The 17,767-nt window shown below is 48.1% G+C and overlaps 7 protein-coding genes; 4 read left to right on the top strand and 3 right to left on the bottom strand.

The window, feature by feature from the left end:
- Window positions 1–346: 346 nt before the first annotated feature.
- On the bottom strand, window positions 347–2,535 carry FFUJ_14023 (monooxygenase-like protein; the record flags this gene model as incomplete). XM_023581351.1 has 8 exons in its annotated part: window positions 347–987; window positions 1,035–1,214; window positions 1,264–1,452; window positions 1,507–1,591; window positions 1,644–1,757; window positions 1,809–2,064; window positions 2,113–2,344; window positions 2,409–2,535. The coding sequence occupies 8 exons, from the start codon at window positions 2,533–2,535 to the stop codon at window positions 347–349; spliced, it is 1,824 nt and encodes a 607-aa protein (XP_023434061.1).
- A 957-nt stretch (window positions 2,536–3,492) lies between these two features.
- FFUJ_14024 (uncharacterized protein) lies at window positions 3,493–6,694 on the top strand (the record flags this gene model as incomplete). XM_023581349.1 has 9 exons in its annotated part: window positions 3,493–3,525; window positions 3,581–3,753; window positions 3,818–4,049; window positions 4,504–4,565; window positions 4,620–4,757; window positions 4,815–5,475; window positions 5,531–5,782; window positions 5,838–6,558; window positions 6,612–6,694. The coding sequence occupies 9 exons, from the start codon at window positions 3,493–3,495 to the stop codon at window positions 6,692–6,694; spliced, it is 2,355 nt and encodes a 784-aa protein (XP_023434060.1).
- Window positions 6,695–6,748: 54 nt separating this feature from the next.
- On the bottom strand, window positions 6,749–7,801 carry FFUJ_14025 (related to toxD protein; the record flags this gene model as incomplete). The annotated part of the gene is made up of 1 exon (XM_023581348.1): window positions 6,749–7,801. The coding sequence occupies one exon, from the start codon at window positions 7,799–7,801 to the stop codon at window positions 6,749–6,751; it is 1,053 nt and encodes a 350-aa protein (XP_023434059.1).
- A 635-nt stretch (window positions 7,802–8,436) lies between these two features.
- Window positions 8,437–9,598, top strand: FFUJ_14026 (related to Putative sterigmatocystin biosynthesis lipase/esterase STCI; the record flags this gene model as incomplete). XM_023581347.1 has 5 exons in its annotated part: window positions 8,437–8,469; window positions 8,519–8,648; window positions 8,696–8,943; window positions 8,997–9,264; window positions 9,318–9,598. The coding sequence occupies 5 exons, from the start codon at window positions 8,437–8,439 to the stop codon at window positions 9,596–9,598; spliced, it is 960 nt and encodes a 319-aa protein (XP_023434058.1).
- A 1,335-nt stretch (window positions 9,599–10,933) lies between these two features.
- Window positions 10,934–12,425, top strand: FFUJ_14027 (related to HOL1 protein (member of major facilitator superfamily); the record flags this gene model as incomplete). XM_023581346.1 has 2 exons in its annotated part: window positions 10,934–11,056; window positions 11,127–12,425. 2 exons carry the CDS (start codon window positions 10,934–10,936, stop codon window positions 12,423–12,425), a joined length of 1,422 nt encoding a protein of 473 aa, XP_023434057.1.
- A 1,299-nt stretch (window positions 12,426–13,724) lies between these two features.
- Window positions 13,725–15,887, top strand: FFUJ_14028 (uncharacterized protein; the record flags this gene model as incomplete). XM_023581345.1 has 3 exons in its annotated part: window positions 13,725–14,227; window positions 14,278–15,042; window positions 15,095–15,887. 3 exons carry the CDS (start codon window positions 13,725–13,727, stop codon window positions 15,885–15,887), a joined length of 2,061 nt encoding a protein of 686 aa, XP_023434056.1.
- Window positions 15,888–16,769: 882 nt separating this feature from the next.
- Window positions 16,770–17,614, bottom strand: FFUJ_14029 (uncharacterized protein; the record flags this gene model as incomplete). XM_023581344.1 has 3 exons in its annotated part: window positions 16,770–17,224; window positions 17,274–17,421; window positions 17,477–17,614. 3 exons carry the CDS (start codon window positions 17,612–17,614, stop codon window positions 16,770–16,772), a joined length of 741 nt encoding a protein of 246 aa, XP_023434055.1.
- Window positions 17,615–17,767: the final 153 nt, after the last annotated feature.

Genomic DNA, 17,767 nt, shown 5'->3' with positions numbered 1-17,767 from the left:
ATTCTCAAGGACTTGTATCGATTATGTAAAAAGTCCGCAATGGCTCGACTCTCAACTTCCTCGGCATCGATCTCCAATCCGTCCCCGAGCCTAAGCTCCTTGTGGGTCCATTTCTGGTCGTTGCGACTGGAACTTGAAGATACTTTATAAAGAGTATGATCTCATTGGTTTTAGTAAGTAAGTTGGAAGGCGTAGAATACATATTTGCGTTGAATTCCAATTTAGTATGAGTGATACTCCAAGTGTTTCGTAAGCTTAGCTAAAAGCCAATGACGCTAATTAGGACGGAGATATGTGTGTTAATTCTACTCAAGTGTTGTCATGCAGGCTGCTAACTATCCAGTGGCTAAGAAGTCAAAGCCTTCATGCCATCAACAAAGGTCAAGCCAGCAGCCTTAGCCCACCTAGGGTCAATAGCCCCGAGGTGAATATGCGGCGAGTCATCCATATCAGTATCGAACGTCTCCTTAACAAGCCCATCGCCAAGATACAAGAATCGGTTTGCGCTCTTCTTCCCACTGGCAGCATACTTGATATCATAGTCCTCCCAACGGACCTTGCTCAAGGCTCTGACAAACTGCAGTGTTATGCCAGGCCAAATGACATTCACTCGACCTTTCAACGGTCCAGACTGTGCCTTGTACCAAGCTGGGCAGTCCCATGACCAAGCGCAGCCTTTCAACCATGTCTGAGCATGTTCCACGAAGTCGTCCATAGCTTCTTGCTTGGGTACTACGCTGATGATATTGTGCTCCATCTGCAGCTTCTGGATGACTTGGACTACGTAGTTGGCGACTGCGTCCATGGGTCCGATGAGAGATCCGTTGGCAGAGGGCCAGTAGGCGCCGGTACTGCCGTGGAAGTAATTCGGGAACTGCGCCAAAGCGACCGACATGTAACTGTCTGGACTCTGTTTAAGGAACTTGGATATGAGGAGGCCGTTTGGCCCGATGACCTCAAATCGTGGGATAAGGTCGACATTGAAACCTGGTTTTGGTCAGAATGATGATCAGTTCTTCTCTGAACAGACCTACCAGTTGCACAGACTACGGCGTCTACCTTTCGTTCAACGCCATCTGTATCCACAACACCGTCTTCGGTAAGTTTTGCCACGCCTTTGAAGACGACCTCGACATTCTGCTCTTGGATTGCATTGATGAAAGGGTCACCTGGAGTGATGCGACGACATCCGGGAACAAATTCAGGAGTAAAGCCTGGAAGCCAATTAGCATGTAGCCAAATCCAATGTTCCCTTAAACTCACCCTGGAGAAGCCTGGGGTCCTTGATCTTAATCTTCATTTGATCGTAGAAAAACTTGATGGCATTTCTCTGGTGATCAGTGCCGCTGTAGAAATTTGGGAAGAGGTCATTGAGACGCCTCTCGATGCTCTTACCATGGGCCTGAAGCTTCGAAGGATTCTTTTTGAACTCCTCCTGGTCTTCTGGTGAGTCTTTCAATAAAGTTAGTATTCAAGACTTGAGCATCGAATGTAACCTGGACGTACATTCTGGGCTAAACTCATCACCTGCGAGTCCAGGTGCGAACCAAACTGGAGTGCGAGAGAAGACAGTCATCTTGGAAACATGAGGCTGCCATATGTCAACAACGCTTAAGCGTTCAACGGAAACGCTAGAGACTTACTTGCATACTAGGCACTACCTGTACTGCTGAGGCACCGCTGCCAATTACAGAAACGGTCTTGTTCTTCCACGCCTCTTGGTCGAATTGGTCATCCCATTCAGCAGTGTGAAGCAACTGAAACATCCGTAAGTACAAACAATCAACACACGCAGTCTGTCAACTCACCGTTCCTTTGAATTTATCGAGGCCCTGAACATTGGGCCACTGATAGACATGTTGACTTCCAGCGTTGTTCACCAAAATCTCTGCATCTTGGTGATATTCCCGATTCTCGCCATTTGTTAGCTCCTCCCGCACAAAGACGCGCCAGAATCCCTCTTCATGCCACTCGGCCTTCAGAACTCTGGTATGAAACTTGATATACTTGTCTAGATCAAATGTGGTGGCGCATTTCTGGAGGTACTTCTGGATATCTTGACCTCTTTGCTCAGTCAGTATCAGCAGCGTCCGCATGAGTTTTCTAACTTACGGGCTAAGAAACCGGGGCCAGTCTGGGTTTGGTGCAAAGCTGTATTGATAAACGTGAGATGGGACATCGCAGGCAACTCCAGGATATCTGTTGTGGTTCCAGACGCCTCCGAGCTTACTACTCTTTTCGAATACGGTGAGGTCGAAGTTCTCGCACTTGTTGGAGATCCAGTATGCGAGATTGATGCCGAAGAGGCCAGCACCTATGTTGATAACCCGAATCTTACGATTGACTGGCAGGATATCTGTCAGCATGAATGGTATCGAAATAACCATAGGAGAAAGGTCGGGACTGACGTGGGTCACCAAAAGTTTTGTCCGAGATCTTGTAGTCTGGATTATAATTCTGATAGAACTGACTCCACACTTTGGCCTGAGTCAGCCTGTTGGCCAACTCTTGTGAATCAAGGATATCAGGGCTCATGGTTATGAAAGATAGTACTAAGTGTGGCGTTCTAAGATAAGGATGATGTCTTTTGCTTCAGCTAAATGGTCTCTGAAGCTGTATTATACACACTGATACCGATCTTTTCTGATACAATGCATGTCTAAGAAACGCTTGTTAGACATTCAGGCAAACGGTCCGCGGGTTCCATTGTGGCCGGAAACTTGGGAAAGCTCGGAACTTCCATCTTGCAAGAGATGGAGAGCGGCTTATCCGACGGATCGAGCCCTAACATGACGGCTTCTCCCTGTTTACAAAGTCTGTATCGCCCATTCGGAAATCGGGATCAGACTACCGATGCCAAAGATTTCAAACAGATCAAGATTCAGAGATGAGCAGACCGGAGATGAACCTGGTCCAAAGCAAAACGTGTCGTAAGCGGGGGATCAGCAAGCTCGGAGGCTAGCCAAATACAACCTGGTCAGGCTCGGAACTACCGAACCCCATACCCCACAGTTGCCTACCCCAGACTTGAGACTTCATAGGTTTTTTTCGGGTTGCGATACAGGACATGCCTTACATAAAAGAGTTCCAGGTGGAATGTAGACTATTATGTTCTAGAGGAGAGTATATGATTATCTAAGTGCTTCTGTCACAATTCAGACTCTCGTAACTCACTTGAAAATGTAAGAAGCCCATCAAGTATGATGAGCTAGCGGTTGATACCCGTACTTACTATACATAACCAGGTCGCCCAAGTATATACTTCACGGAGACTATGTGTCCCCGTATTCAATCACCACCGCCCATACATTACTCGAAAAAGGCCTTGCCTGGGAATACAAACATATCGACATTCTTAAATTCAAAACTCGGGTGCGTGGAACCACGAATTGTGTGGACATGGCTAGCCTGCATCATGCTGATCGGCTGATAAGACTCCTGAACACCGTAAACTACACCCTTTCGGCAAAGTGCCGATCTTGGACGTACTAAATGACCAAGGCGAGAGAATCCTACGAATCTGCGGTACGAACCTGACCCTCCCTTCAGAGCTCATGCCACTCACTAAAGTTATACAGAGAGCCGCGCGATTGCCCGGTATATCGCTGCCGTGTATTCTGACCACGGAAACCCGTTAATGCCGGATATCTCCGATGCAGAGGCCATGGCTTCATTTGAAGAAGCTGCCTCGATGGAGGTTTGTTATTTCTCCACTACAGCGTGGAAGTACTGCGGGGATATCATCATCAAACCGTAAGCCAACCTACTTTTCGTATCGTCTGTCACTGATCGCATTGCTAACTATTGCTTTAAATAGGATACTGGGTATACCCAGAGTAGAGGAAAAGGCATTGCAAGATATTTGGAATGAGTTAAATGGCGCCCTGAAGGCTATGGACGGGATATTGTCTGGCCGTGGTTATCTCGGTGGCAAAGAATTCACCCTGGTCGACATCTGGACCATGCCTTGGGTGTCTCAGCTGATTGATTTGAAGGGACTTGACATATTCTTCGCTGAGTTGCCGCATCTGCGAAACTGGTGGGAGAGAGTGAGCTTGAGGCCGGCATGGAAGGAAGCATGTGCACTAATGGATGGAGCGATGGAAGTGATGAGGCAGAATGCAGCAAACGGATGGGAGTTGTAAAGTCAGTCGTAAGAGTTATCTACATAGTTTCGTCACTGTTGGCTGCTAGGAACCGAGCCGAGTTAGCAAGACCTGAACTAGAAAGATTTCTGATTTACTCGAATCATTCGTGCCAGGTTCTTCTATCTAGTGAGAGCTGGACCACTAAAACGGAGCTACCCCTTGGACTGCGGAACTCTTAGCTCTTATGGGGTCCAAGACTAGAGAACGCGGGGTTGGTTGCCCACGTGATCCAAGGTAATTGTCCTGCTAACTCGCTTCATAACTGCGATGCAACCCCCCGACCTACCTTAACTCTAAACAACTAAAATTTAGAACTGTCATGTCACTGCCAACTGACACCAGAAATGATGCACAGGATACCCAACGAATCACCCGAGGCGGGCACCGAAAGCGCAACGAATACGCTCTGGTCGCCTGGTATTTTCCTAGCCCTCCATCTATTCATTCAGGATGCTGATACGTGCACTACAGTATGCTATGCAAGTCTCGAAAGGTTAAATGTGACGGCCAATGGCCCTGCCAACGCTGTACCAAACGAGGCGTCGAGTGTTTCTACCCACGTCGCGGCAACATACCCAGCATGAGCCCCATGCCCACAGAAACAAGCTTGTTAGAATTCAGATCAAATGTCCAGAAAGAAATGATCTAATCAATTATTTTCGGCAGAGAGATGCAATACTCCCCATCAACTGAGGATGGAGCCACGCCTCGTATGTCGGCCACTTCCGGGACCGCTGCCTTGAATGAAACACCTCATGTACCTGCGCAGACCGGTAATAATCTAGGCGCCTCTCTACAGAGTCCTGCAGCTACCGACAGATCACCCACGGCCCGACGTTCAAGTTTTGTTGAGACTTTCAGCTTAGCAAGGTCATGCCTTGAAGCTAATGGCATCGTCGATGAAGCCGAGAAGGACGTCCAAAGTTCACCGAGCAAACCATGTTTGACTCTAGAACAATGCCTTGCTTCGGCGAGTGAAGACTGCTTGGAATCGGTTCTAGACCTCGGCTACGAAAGAGCGCGACAAGTCTTCATTAAATTTGCGGAGAGCATTTATCCGATTTACCCGTGTGTTGATATCCAATCGACAGAACAGGTCTTGGATGCAGTCTTTAGGCGTTCAGCGGGTCTTACATCACCGCCTGCTTCGACCACCCTGACTAAGATAGATATTCTCAAAGCTCTTTTGGGACTCACCCTCCTTATTGAGGATGATATGACAAGCCCTCTGGCACGGCACCTTCAACGCTATGTCGATTGGTCAGTGGAGAAGGTCGTTATGGGCAGAGACCCTACTATTGACGATGTTACCATGGCTGCCCTAATGGTGAGACATCCAATCTGACCAGACAGCTTCAAAACTAACAGCTTGCGAACAAAAGAGCCTATATTTCTTCCACAAATCCGAACATACGAAGGCGTGGCGACTCACCAGTCTAGCGTCGAGAATATGTTTCGAACTTTGTCTTCATCAAGCTCCAGAGGAAGCGCAGAAGGCTGTTGAAATTTCTGGTTCGTTCTCTCCACGAATGTTATTCTGCTGTGTATACGTACTAGACCGGACGTTTTCTTTCGCAACGGACCTTCCCCATACCACCAAGGACGAAGACATAGACGAAAGGTGCTTTGATCTTGTAAGTTATAGTCGACCTTGAACCCGTAAGCCTATAACCTCTGACCCATAGCAAGGGTATCTCGTCTCCATTCCTAGTCGTGAACATGGAATATACGCGCCTCAATTCGGAGATACTAGGACTGTTGAAGTCTTCGACCAAGAGCGCTGCAGAAAGTCGACAACAAAAGGAGTACCTTGATTACAAGATACAACGGCTACGCGATCAATTCCGGGACCTTACGGCAGCCTCACGATCTACAACCCTACCTAGCAACCCTTGGGATCCCCTCCAGAACGAAGTTCTTATGAATGACTTGGAAACCTTTCTAGAGATACGGATCTGTCACTCTCGAATACTACTACGAAAGCCTCTCCTCCGCTCGTACAAAGGCGATCGCGAGAAGACAGCAGCCGCGGCAGTCTGTATGCAATGCGCCAAAGCCACCATATTTCTGTGCTCCGGCGTGATCAACAAGGCGGTCCCGTTAAAGTGTCTTCGAAGCTCATACGAATACTTTACCGTGTCGTCACTGGCTATAATCCTGCTGGTCGTTTCTCAAGACCCAGAAACCTACGGGCCAGAGAGCAGAGACGCATTTCAAGAAGCGATCAGGATACTTCAAGTATCCAAGTGTCGAAACTTTGCTTGTGGGAATTTGTCCTTTACTTTTGAGCAACTCCTCCGGATCGGGGAGCGACTTCACATGCCGAAAGATAGCAATACGCCGATATTACAAGACTTTGGAGATATTGACATGGGGCAGCTGTTGGATGATTCACAATGTGCTCGATCAGGTAAGTTGATGACGTCCCAAAGCGTGATAGAAGATGAACTAAACGGTGACTAGGCGATCTGCAGACTCTGGGTGACAATATCTTCGGGCTATTTGGGATGAACGGAAACTGGCCTGCCAATAATAGCTACTTCTGAGATACATATGACAGGGTCGCTATGACCTAGGAGAAAATCTATGTCCAATACAATCTAAAGCAGGTGCTTGATAACAACCTTGGTCAAGCTTACCTTTCCCTCATTCACGTCCTTGATAGCCTGTATACCCTCCTTAGCTCCCTCCACAATCTTGATATTGGGAATTCTGAATAACGTCCCGTAGTTTTTCACAGCCCAAACAACCGCTCTCTCTAGCCGAGCCTCCCATACGGGATTTGCCTTATTTCCACCTGGAAACTCGAACGGGACAGGGTTGTCGGTTTCCCTGGAAGCAAAAACCATTCTCCATCGTGGGGGCTTACTGAACTGGGGCAGAGTACTGATGAATGTGACATCTGGTGCTGTAGCGATTGCCTCGCACTGCTGAATGGTACCAGGACTGCCTGCTTTGCACACAGTGTCTAGGACATATTTGATTGTGACACCAGTATCCTCGCATACAGCCCTGACAGCGCCAACGACATCCGGATCTCGATAGTCAAAGCACTTTGTTGCACCGAGCTCGAGGAGTGCTTCGTGGTTGGAAGGTGAAGCGGTCGTGAAAATCCATTTCACTCCCATAGCCTTTGCGAGCTGTATCGCAGCACTCCCGACGCTACTGGCACCGCCCCAAACCAACAGGGCGCCAGTGGGAGGTGGTCCCAAGACGTTTATAGCAGGAAAAGGGATCTCGAAATGATTCATCAACGCGTCTGCTGCTGAGCGCACCATGATACTGATGGCAGCGGCATCTGGTCGGGGGAGTTGAGCTGGTAATTTTGCTGACATCAGGTTTGACTCTAGAATGACATAGTCTTGGTGACCGCCATGGTATCCTGGCTTTGAGCGGCCGGGATGGTTGGATCCAAAGACGACGTCCCCCACTGCGTAGCGACTAGATCTTCCTGCTTCGATGACAGTGCCGCAGATTTCATACCCGCATACGTTGTTCTTCATGCCCAGATCTTTAGGATGATTGAGATCAGCTGGGTTGATGCCTGAGTACTCGACCTTGACCAGGGCTTGGCCGTCCTTAGGATGGTAAGTTTCTAGTATGTCGCGAATAGAGAGATCGCAGGAATCGTCGACAAAGATGCATTTGTTCATGTTGACTTTGGTTCCATGAGCTTCGTTGTTGTTCTGTCGTTTGTGTCTTTCTAACACTGAGGTACGAGATACGGATATCAAATTACTACTTTGTGGGTTAAATTTATCCGTAGATCTAGTCGATGATCCCGAGACTGCATCGAGTGACGACTGGAACTGTTGAGCCCCTATTTGGAACCTCGGAACTTCCGAAACGTCCCCGTTTCCCCTCGGCCAAACCGAGGTAAACCCGAAATTGAACTCAGAGCAATACTTTCCAAGTGTCAACATGCTGCCTTTTGTCTCTGCGGATTTCCCGCTGGAAGACGCGAAAATATGTCGATCTTTATGAGTGAATGCGTGGCAGCATAAGCTGCACGAAGGTATGTCACAGCCTTCGAGAGCAAATTCGGAACTTCTTCCGTGAAAGCTAAGAATTGTTTCTACGCAAACCTTTTTTAGCAAGTACGTGCTGTAACAGCCATTCAGATGGTCCGGCACAGTAATCACAGAAGAGCGATTTTTGACATAAACGGCCATACAGCCGACTGACCTTATCTGTCAGCACAATCTCTATTCAATCAGCAACACATACCCACCTAGATCTCAACCACCTCCTTTAGCTTCAGCTCTCTGTAAAATTATACTATCCCAAAATGGCGCCTTACTTAGCTCCCGAATGGCTAGAGGTCAGACTCCGCACATCGTAGAAGCATCAACGAAACTGACCCGTCGCAGGTCGAGAAGGAGCTTGGTGGCCGCCTTGTCCTCGGCGGGACCATGGAGAATTATCGAGCTGGTGGAGAAGCTATTGGGAAGTACATCAAAGCTCATCTGCCTCCTCCCCGAGACAATGGACTTGAAGTTGGTAAGTGCACAACTCGTCAAAGCCTCCATTCAACTTATAGGATTCAGCGGACGAGACAATCAACGACACTGTTGCTGTTCGTATCTACAAGCCGAAAGACACCAAGGAAGCCCTGCCAGTTGGCGTTTTCTGTCATGGAGGCGGCTTCTCTGACGGATCTATTAATATGGAAGATGGCCTGTGTAGACTGATTGCATCCATGTATCCTTGCATAATCGTCTCCATTGAGTACCGTCTTACACCAGCAGTCGATATAGAGGTTGTATTCCAGGATGCCTTTGATGGGTTTTCATGGGTAGATTACCTTTTCCCCCGACTATACAAAGTAGTTCCAACTCCCGGCCGCAGACTTACGAAAACGCGACCAAGCTGGGAGGAGACCAGAAGCGTGTCTTTATGCTTGGTAGCTCTTGCGGCGGTACACTCTCCCTTGCCACAGCCCATAAGCTCATTGAACTTGGACGAGAGGGACAGCTCAAAGGAGTCATCAACATGGCGGGAGGTACAGTTCATGAAGCCAATGTGCCAAAGCATCTCCAGCATCTCATGAAGTCTATGGAAGAGAACGCCACAGATGTCCCCATCATTGACGGGCAGACAGCCAAAATGATCAACGGTACGTTACGAGAAGCGCTGAGGTTACGCAGCAGCTACTAATGACGAACGCAGCATCGACTGGACTCGACAAGCATGTCAATGATGAGTGGCTGTTTCCCCTCCTCTCATCGCACCTCGGCAAGTTTCCGCGGACCTACCTCGTGGCCTGCGGAGCGGACCCTCTGAGAGATGACAACGTAGCCATGGAGCATGAACTTCGTAGCAAAGGGGTCAAGGTCAAGCTCGACATGTACGAGGGGCTGCCCCATGTTTTCTGGATGTTTCCGACGCTGAGTGCAACGAACATGTTCCTTGGGAATCTTATGGCTGGTATCAAATTTATCTTGGAGTAGACTTCCAGTTCTTGTGTTCAGCTGGGTATCAATATTAGTGTGAGCAGATAGTGATGAAATAAACGGATAGGTTTATGCAAATGCAAGGTTGCACGATATGAGACTTGATGAAGTAGAAGAGTCGGTGGAAGTGGCACGTTAACATGGCTTATGAGCGCAATGCTGAATCATCAAGATACTGCCGCAAGACGGGCTGAACCCTATGCATGTTGCAAAAAGCTATGACAAGCCTTGAACTGCTCTAAGCTCAAGTCTCTGCGGGATTTGCCATGGTCAAATCGGAACCAAAGAGGCACTTCCGCATACACCGCCACGTCTAAGATATATAAAGGTTCATTACCGATATAGGAGAACTACTGGTATCTGCCGGGGGAGCCGAGTGGGCCACCGGGTGGCGTTTGCGGCACTGCACGGCCAGGAACGTAGCTCGGAAAATGCGGGGTATAGCAGCGGGAGTACTAAGATGTATACTCGTAATGCCTAGAGAGGGATTGTATCTGTTATTACGATTGACCTATAACAACTTGTTGGTCGTGACGTGTCCCAGCTGTTCCGACCCAAAGTAGGAAACCCTATTGCGATCGTCCGGACTTGAAGGTAAGTAGCACCGTCGTATTGAGTAGCAATCCCCAAAGAGTCTGGCAGCCAGAAGCGAGATCCAAGCGGAATTCCCGAAAACTGCCTGCACTTATGTGACTACAAGGTGCAGGGCCATCCATACCCGGATCCCCAGGTCGGAATCTAGATAAAAATTCCGATCCAGGCTGGGGATTCGTGGCTTAAGCATTAGTGCTGACACTACCCCGAATTTTCCTACATTGCTAGTCTCTGAGACCAAGCCAGCCTCTTGATAAAAGTCTACGCAAATCCCGACTTTAAATTCAGATCACCAACCAGCTACATCAACCTTTCGTGGCCCGTCTTCTTCTCATACCCCTTGTTACAGCACGCCAACAGACGTGCTCCGCCCTTACTACCCAGCGCCAGTTGGCACATTTCGAGTATTTGTTTCTGCTTGTAGACCTAATTCGCTCTCACTTTGCCAACACAAAGCTGGCAGAGACCCTCGAGCACAGCATGGCGACCTCCTATGAGAGCGGTTTGTACCGAAAAGATGGCCCGATGGTGAGTTCTTCTATGCCACAACACTGTGGCCTGACAGTCAACTACTTGTTGGTTCTTATTGAACGTCGTCTACTTCATCCGTCCAATCCGTAAACCCAGTCTCTTATCATATGCAATGATCTAAGTGTAGCGCTGACAAAGGTCCATCTCTAGTCATGGCCACTATGGTGGCGGCTCATCATGATGGGTAATCTATCTTTCTTCGTCACGATGGGCCAAGTTTTGGGTGCTTCCATCCCACCTATGCTTGTTCCCCTGGTGGAGGACATGCATGTGAGCAGCACCAAGATCTCTCAGCTTGCGAGCTGGGGAAGTCTTTGCATTGGCCTCGGAGTAAGTAATATGATCCTACCCAGTAACTCGTTTGAGTTCCGTCGACGCTGAACAGTTTCTGGATTGTTAGAATATCTGGGCTCTCCCAACCGTCGCATACATCGGCAGTCGTTACACCATCCTCATCGGTCTCGCGATATTCACGGCCGGCTTCTTCTGGCAGGCCAAAGCGCAGTCTTACGAATCTCTACTCGCAGCTCGTGTCATTGGTGGTTTGGGCGGTGGTGTTGTGGAGGCACTAGGTCCAGTTGTCGTGGTACTTCTATTTCCACGCGAGTACATCGCCAGAGCGATGAGCGTATACTCATGGGCTTTGGGAGGAGGCTCCGTCTTCGGTCCTCTGATCACCGGATACGCTGTTGATAATCTGGGCAGTTGGAGATATCCGAACTACATATTCGGTGGCATCTGTGCTCTCAACCTTTTTACCATGATTTTGATGTTTCCCGAGCCTCTCACCAACATTCGCGTTCCTGGCGACCCAGAGCCTTCCGATATTGTCATCGAGTCAGCTGGTGAAGAACAAGTCGGCGAGCCAAAGGAGCCCATGGAAGAGGTTGGGAATGCTCAGCAATATGAGACTCGCCCTGCTTCAGTGACCACATTCGAGCCATGCAAGCCCGGTGCACTCTGGTTCAGACGATCATTCTTTCTCACCCTAAAGCACAATCAGCCACCGCCAAACTTCTTCTATCTTGTTGTGGAACCATTCAAAATACTCGTTTCTCCTGCTGTCATCATCACAGTCCTTTTGTTCGGTATCTCAATCGCTGGAACCATAGCTACTTCGATCATTGTTTCCATCACCTTCTCCCAGCCCCCATGGCTTTGGACATCCGGCCAGGTTGGTCTCTACAATGTTGCCCCCCTCTTGGGTTTGATAGCTGGTATGCCTTTCGGTGGTGCTGGAGCAGATTGGCTTGCTGAAAGACATTTGCGACGCCATGGAGAGTTCAAGCCTGAGTCAGTTCTGCCGATTCTTTTGCCATTCGCCATCGCAACGCCGATAGCTACGACGCTCATAGGTGTTGGCTTTCAGCGCGGCTGGCACTGGGCTGTCGTTGGACTGTTCTGGGCTATTCTTAACGCCAATCTCACCGGAGGTTGCAACATTATGATCTCTTACTGCACTGAGAGCTACCCCAAGAAGGCAATTCAGATTGGTGTCGTGGTTAATATTATCAAGAATGCCATTGGTTTTGGCGTATCCTATAGTACTCTGGATTGGTGGATGAAGGATAAGTACTTCATGTTCTTGGCTATTGCTATGATTATCTTTTTGCTTTTCATTGCGACCATTCCGTTGTGGATTAGCGGACCGAGAATTACGCGCAAGACTAAGACATGGGTCAGATATGAGGAGGAGTAGCGTGTTATCCTGATAGTCGAGTCCCGTGAGCTTGGAAGTAGTGTCCCGTCACATATCAGTATAAAGTAACATTCAGGAAGACGATCACAATAATTATTCAACAGCTCTCCTAGCTATTTGCTTTGACTACGCATAATAGCTTGGCGGTGACACCGGCAGCGACGAGAACTTTATCAATTCAGACTTACTGCAGAGGCACAGGATTGGCCCCGTGACAGTCATATCTATCCCGGAAGAGACGAGAGAGGAGCGCACCCGACATATTAAACAAGGTCAAGTTTACCTCGGCAGAGGAGATTAAACTTTCTTAGCCCAAGCCTAATATCACCGAAAATTTCAGAAATCAAGGCTGTTGCTTATGGAAGCCGTTTACACAGTGCAGCTATACTAATGCCAAGTTGTCTTTCTTCTCTCTGGGTTAATCTGCTTCCTTCTCTTCCCGGGCGTTCCAGTCCAAGAATAAAATCCTTCCAGCCGTGACGAAATGGTGGTTCAGCTGGGCGCCACTTCAGGGATATTAAGAGGTGATAGCGGTCAAACACGGGGCACAGATATGTCTCTCGCACAGTTCACTCAAAATGGATGTTTTGAGACCTCGCCAGTGCTATCTTACCATTTAGGGAAGTGATTAGCGTCGTGTTGGACTAGATTTCTCCGCTTTTCAACCTCGTTGCGAGTTGAGGCGCTCATGTTTCCGGGTGATGCATTATCACTTCAATAGTCGCAGATGTAGTGAACGCCACTAATACCACCCTGCTGAGAAGGTACTGTCATACTGGAAACTCCCACTGGAGTATTATTTACAACTGAATTGTCTTTAGAAATAGCACTACTTGATGTAGGGAGATATCGTAAGGTATTCTTAGATATCAGTTTAATCAGACTATTGGTCTGTAATTGGATAGATAAAGTTTGTATAATGAGTAGATTGGTCACACCGAGCATTCCAGCTTTAACTGAAAGAGCCTTATTTTCTTCAATTGAAGGTGGCGGTTGGTTTTACCTTATCAAGCTACCTAAATCACACAGTAGATCGAATCTGACCAATCAGAAAGGGCTAGGTTGCTCACAGCACGAGATAAAGCCATCTTTTTTCAGCTAAACGCCACATATTGTTTCAATCCACTAAAGCCAGCCACAACTAGCCAATGTCTTAGACAACTGACCATTGAGACGTAAGTGCAGGAATATTCATCTTGAAACGTTTTTCTTTTCATAAGAATTACTGTCTGCTACACCAGAAGAAAACAAACTATCTCCCCCTTTTTCCTTACTCCCCCCTTAATTACTCTGGCAAGAATGACCAAGCAAAATCTAGGCGAGAACAACGGACTTCTCAATCCCGACAACGATGTGAGGAGGGCCGTTGTTGACGATACCACGCGAGGCTCAAAGACTGATGACTGGAAGGTCAGTCTCATAGCTGGTGCGTCTGCCTGTATCGCCGTTCTTATTGTCAATCTTGGCGTCACCATCTGGTCAACCTTGACACTCGAGGGTAATCAGGATGACAAAAAAACCAGTCGAAGAATCATCTACGAAGGCTCATGCTCGACAACCCGTGAATTAAGTATCGCCATCCATCTTGTCATTAACGTTTTCGGTTCGATCCTTCTTGCAGCCAGCAATTATGGTATGCAATGCCTGTCGGCACCAACTAGGGCTGATGTCGATAGAGCCCACACGCGCCAAACATGGGTTGATATCGGGATTCCCAGTTTCCATAACCTACGAAAAGTAGCCAGAAGTAGAGCTATACTTTGGTGGCTGCTAGTATTCTCTTCATTACCACTGCACCTCTTGTAAGTCTACTGATACTGGCGTAGAGATATTAAGGACTGATGATACTTAGATTTAACTCGGTAGTCTTTTCGTCCTTAACAACCTACGACTATGAAGTCTTCACTGTGGACAAGAAGCTCCGACTGCTCAGCAAACGGGGCGGAGAATTTTTTGCAGATTCTTATGATTTGAACCGATTCAAGTCAAGAAACATGAACACCAGCAAGCTCGATAACCTTACCGCCTTAGAGTGCATCAACGAGTACGGTGTAGCTTTCCTGACAAGAAGGAGTGACTTATTGGTTGTTGTCGATACTTCACAGTCTGGAGTATCAAAAAGAGCCCTTGATGCACAGCCAGCCGCACTTCACAACGTTCGACGAGCTACCTGCCCCGAAGTAGACTATGACTGGATTTGTCCTGAAGTCAGTTGCGATGTCCCATGCCGCCTCCAATTGCCTCAAGTAAGACGCCAATCTGATAATTGGAGGCCATGGGATAATCGGGTTGAATATTGCCTTAGCCAACCAGCACCACAAAGATGCCGACTGAACTTTGATGTCTACCTTGCGGCAATTATACTTGGGGTCAACTTTATCAAGGCAATTACACTGGCATTCATCGCACTACGACCTCCGAAGGAACCGCTATTTATCCTTGGAGATGCCATTCAGTCATTTTTGACGGTTCCCGATGAGAATTCTCGCGGAAACTGCTTAGCGTCGGCGCGTACCGCCCGGGCCGGTCAATTCACTCGACCTTGCACTATGCACACGAAGCGTAGAAGACGTGGAGTTGCAGTTACTGGAAGGCGTTGGTTCTTCAGTTTTGCCATGTAAGATATCCAGCCGCGGATAGTTGAGCCTGTGCTAATGCTTTCAATCTAGGTACGGAGTAGCATTCGGTGTCAGCTGTTTCCTCCTGGCATGGGGTATTCGAGAGCTTCCAGGACCCCATGATATTAAAAGCCTGTGGGATCTGGGATTTGGAGCTGCAACTGAGCTTACTATAATAACTGGATTTGGCTGGGAGGATGAGGGTGACGAGAGTCTCTTCTGGAACGTCCTTGTTTCCAACCTTCCTCAGCTGGTTTTCTCACTTTTGTACTTTCAGTACAATGGCCTGTTTACTTGCATGGCTGCGGCGAAGGAATGGAGTGACTTCGGCCGCAAGAGAAATCCACTGCGGGTTTCCTCTAACCCAAGAGGTCAGCAGCGCTCTCGCTACTTTCTCCAACTTCCATATCGCTTTAGCATCCCACTTCTCCTCGTCTCCATCCTAATGCACTGGATGTTATCGCAAAGCATCTTCATCGTTGCCGTTGAAACACGCGATATCATGAGGCCAGACTACTGGGATTGGTCACTCTTGACCTGTGGGTATTCTCCAATTGCTATCATCTTCGTTATAGTTACATCCATTTTCATGGCTACGGCGGTGATGATAACTGCATGCCGTCGTCTACCGACTGCTATGCCTGTAGCTGCAAGTTGCAGTCTGGCGATTTCAGCTGCTTGTCACCAGCCAGACGGTATCCCATCACCAGAAGCATCGTTATTTCCACTTCAATGGGGTGTAATGTGGTGTCAAAGAGAAGGATTTAGTCGGGAGCTTACGGACCATTGCGGATTCTCTCATCATGCAGTAGAGGTGCCACAAGATGGAAGGCTGTACTTTTAGTAAAGATTACCCCTTATATCCTTGAGGCCTTTGATGCTGCTTACACAGAGCTTGCTGTGCGATTAAAATATTCTTTTCAGTGTGAAGAGTAGGTAGACATACTGGACAAGTCTGAGAAGGAGATTCTAGTGTTCAGCGCGTTGAAAAGGAATATTTGCATTGGAGGTTTGGGCATTGATATTCAAGGTTTAATTATCTCTTGTTGGATGACTGAATGGGACCAGAATCATGCCAGTCCAGTGTACCGGACGGTTCACACCCTTATATAGCGACATCGCGATGACTATCACCTTGGTTCGCCTTGGTCTTGGTGGTGCGGGCTATTGCTCCTATCCCTCATGAGGGAGCCAAGACGCTTGAGGCGGATTCATTCCCGGGCGATCTACGTCGATTATTGGAGCTTAAGTCTGCCTTGCCTATTTTTGTTCCCGAGTCACCGGTAGTATACCAATTTACATACACTTGATGCGCGTTTAGTCAGATCTTCCTATGACGTTTCTGGCTTGCTAAGCATTTCATTCCATTTGACTAAGACAGCTGTAGCGAATCTGCGAGGGTATCATATAGAACTATCTTCTCTCGGCCGGATTAAGCTCTCAGCCACAGGTCTCAGCGGCAAATAACACTTCTAGCTCACAACTTAGACATTATGTCTGACCAATTGCTACAGCATAAGGCTGATAAGAGGAAAACCTAGATGATGACTCTTTGGCCGGCCTTGGAGGCGTATAAGAACGTGCCTCCAATCCGTCGGCCAAGGAAGGTTAGCTCAACACTACAAACACCCCTGATCTTCAAGGGGCGAAGGTTCGGGGAAATCGGAAGGTTGTGGCGGTATTGAGTTTATGAGTCAGTCACAAGGTTAGAAAATACACTTCAGGTTTAACACAATGGTAGCGAATCTGCATTATGACGGATGACTGTAAACTCCGAGACTATAAGTACAATATAAGCAGATAACATAACTCCTCCGATCGAAGGATCAAACTTATCGCCATACCACACGGTTATTGTGATTGCTAGCGTGGAGCCCCAGAGGACAAATAGCTCAGGGACGTCGATGTTGCCCCCATCAAAATTCCCCGAGGTATCAACCATAACAATACCCAGGAAAAGCGACAGGAGGAAGACATTACTCCCCACAGTATTAGCCACAAGAATTCCTACATGGCCCCGGTTCCCGCTCAGGACAGCAATAAATTTCTCCGGCCGTGTGGTAGCGATAGCAAGAACGACAACACCGAACACAATGTAAGATATACCAATAGCGTCTGTTATGTTGATGGCGGCGTGAGAGAGAACATATCCCAACAGGCAGATGGCTAAGGAGTCAAGCACTAGAAACCCGAGTTAGAACAAGTAAACACAGAGAGTATACCCTAGAACCCCTATCAAATTCAACGTGCGAGCCCGTGGGACGGAATAAGAGTCCCAGTGAAAAGGCCCCAAGGATATTCGAGATGGCTGACCCGATGATATTTCCTACTGCCAGCGAGGGTCGACCCTGCGCAAGCGAAGCAATAACGACAACAAGCTGCGATGAAATCAACTTAGGAATATAGACGTGAACAGGTGGGTTTAAGCGGTACCTTTTCCCGCTCTGCACCGGCAGTGAGCAGAGCAATCACCGTGTCAGGAATTCCTGTCCGATGGGCAACGATGGCGAGGGAAAACGGAAAGGGCAAAGAGATTCGCGGTAGAGATGAGATCAGTGATGTTGGCGTCATAGGTGAATGAATGCGGGGCAATTCCATCATTTGAATGTCCCCCAAAGTCTTCACCCTAGATAGGCCTAGTTAGAGTAGCTACATATGCTCTATGCTGATTTAAGCTGTCAGCCACAAGTCTCACTATACCTTGAACCAGCTTTTAAACTCCCC

Source organism: Fusarium fujikuroi, chromosome FFUJ_chr08 (assembly GCF_900079805.1).
Source record: "Fusarium fujikuroi IMI 58289 draft genome, chromosome FFUJ_chr08".
Classification (NCBI taxonomy): domain Eukaryota; kingdom Fungi; phylum Ascomycota; class Sordariomycetes; order Hypocreales; family Nectriaceae; genus Fusarium; species Fusarium fujikuroi.
The sequence above is the reverse complement of the archived record's forward strand: the minus strand, read 5'-3'. Positions and strand labels throughout refer to the sequence as shown.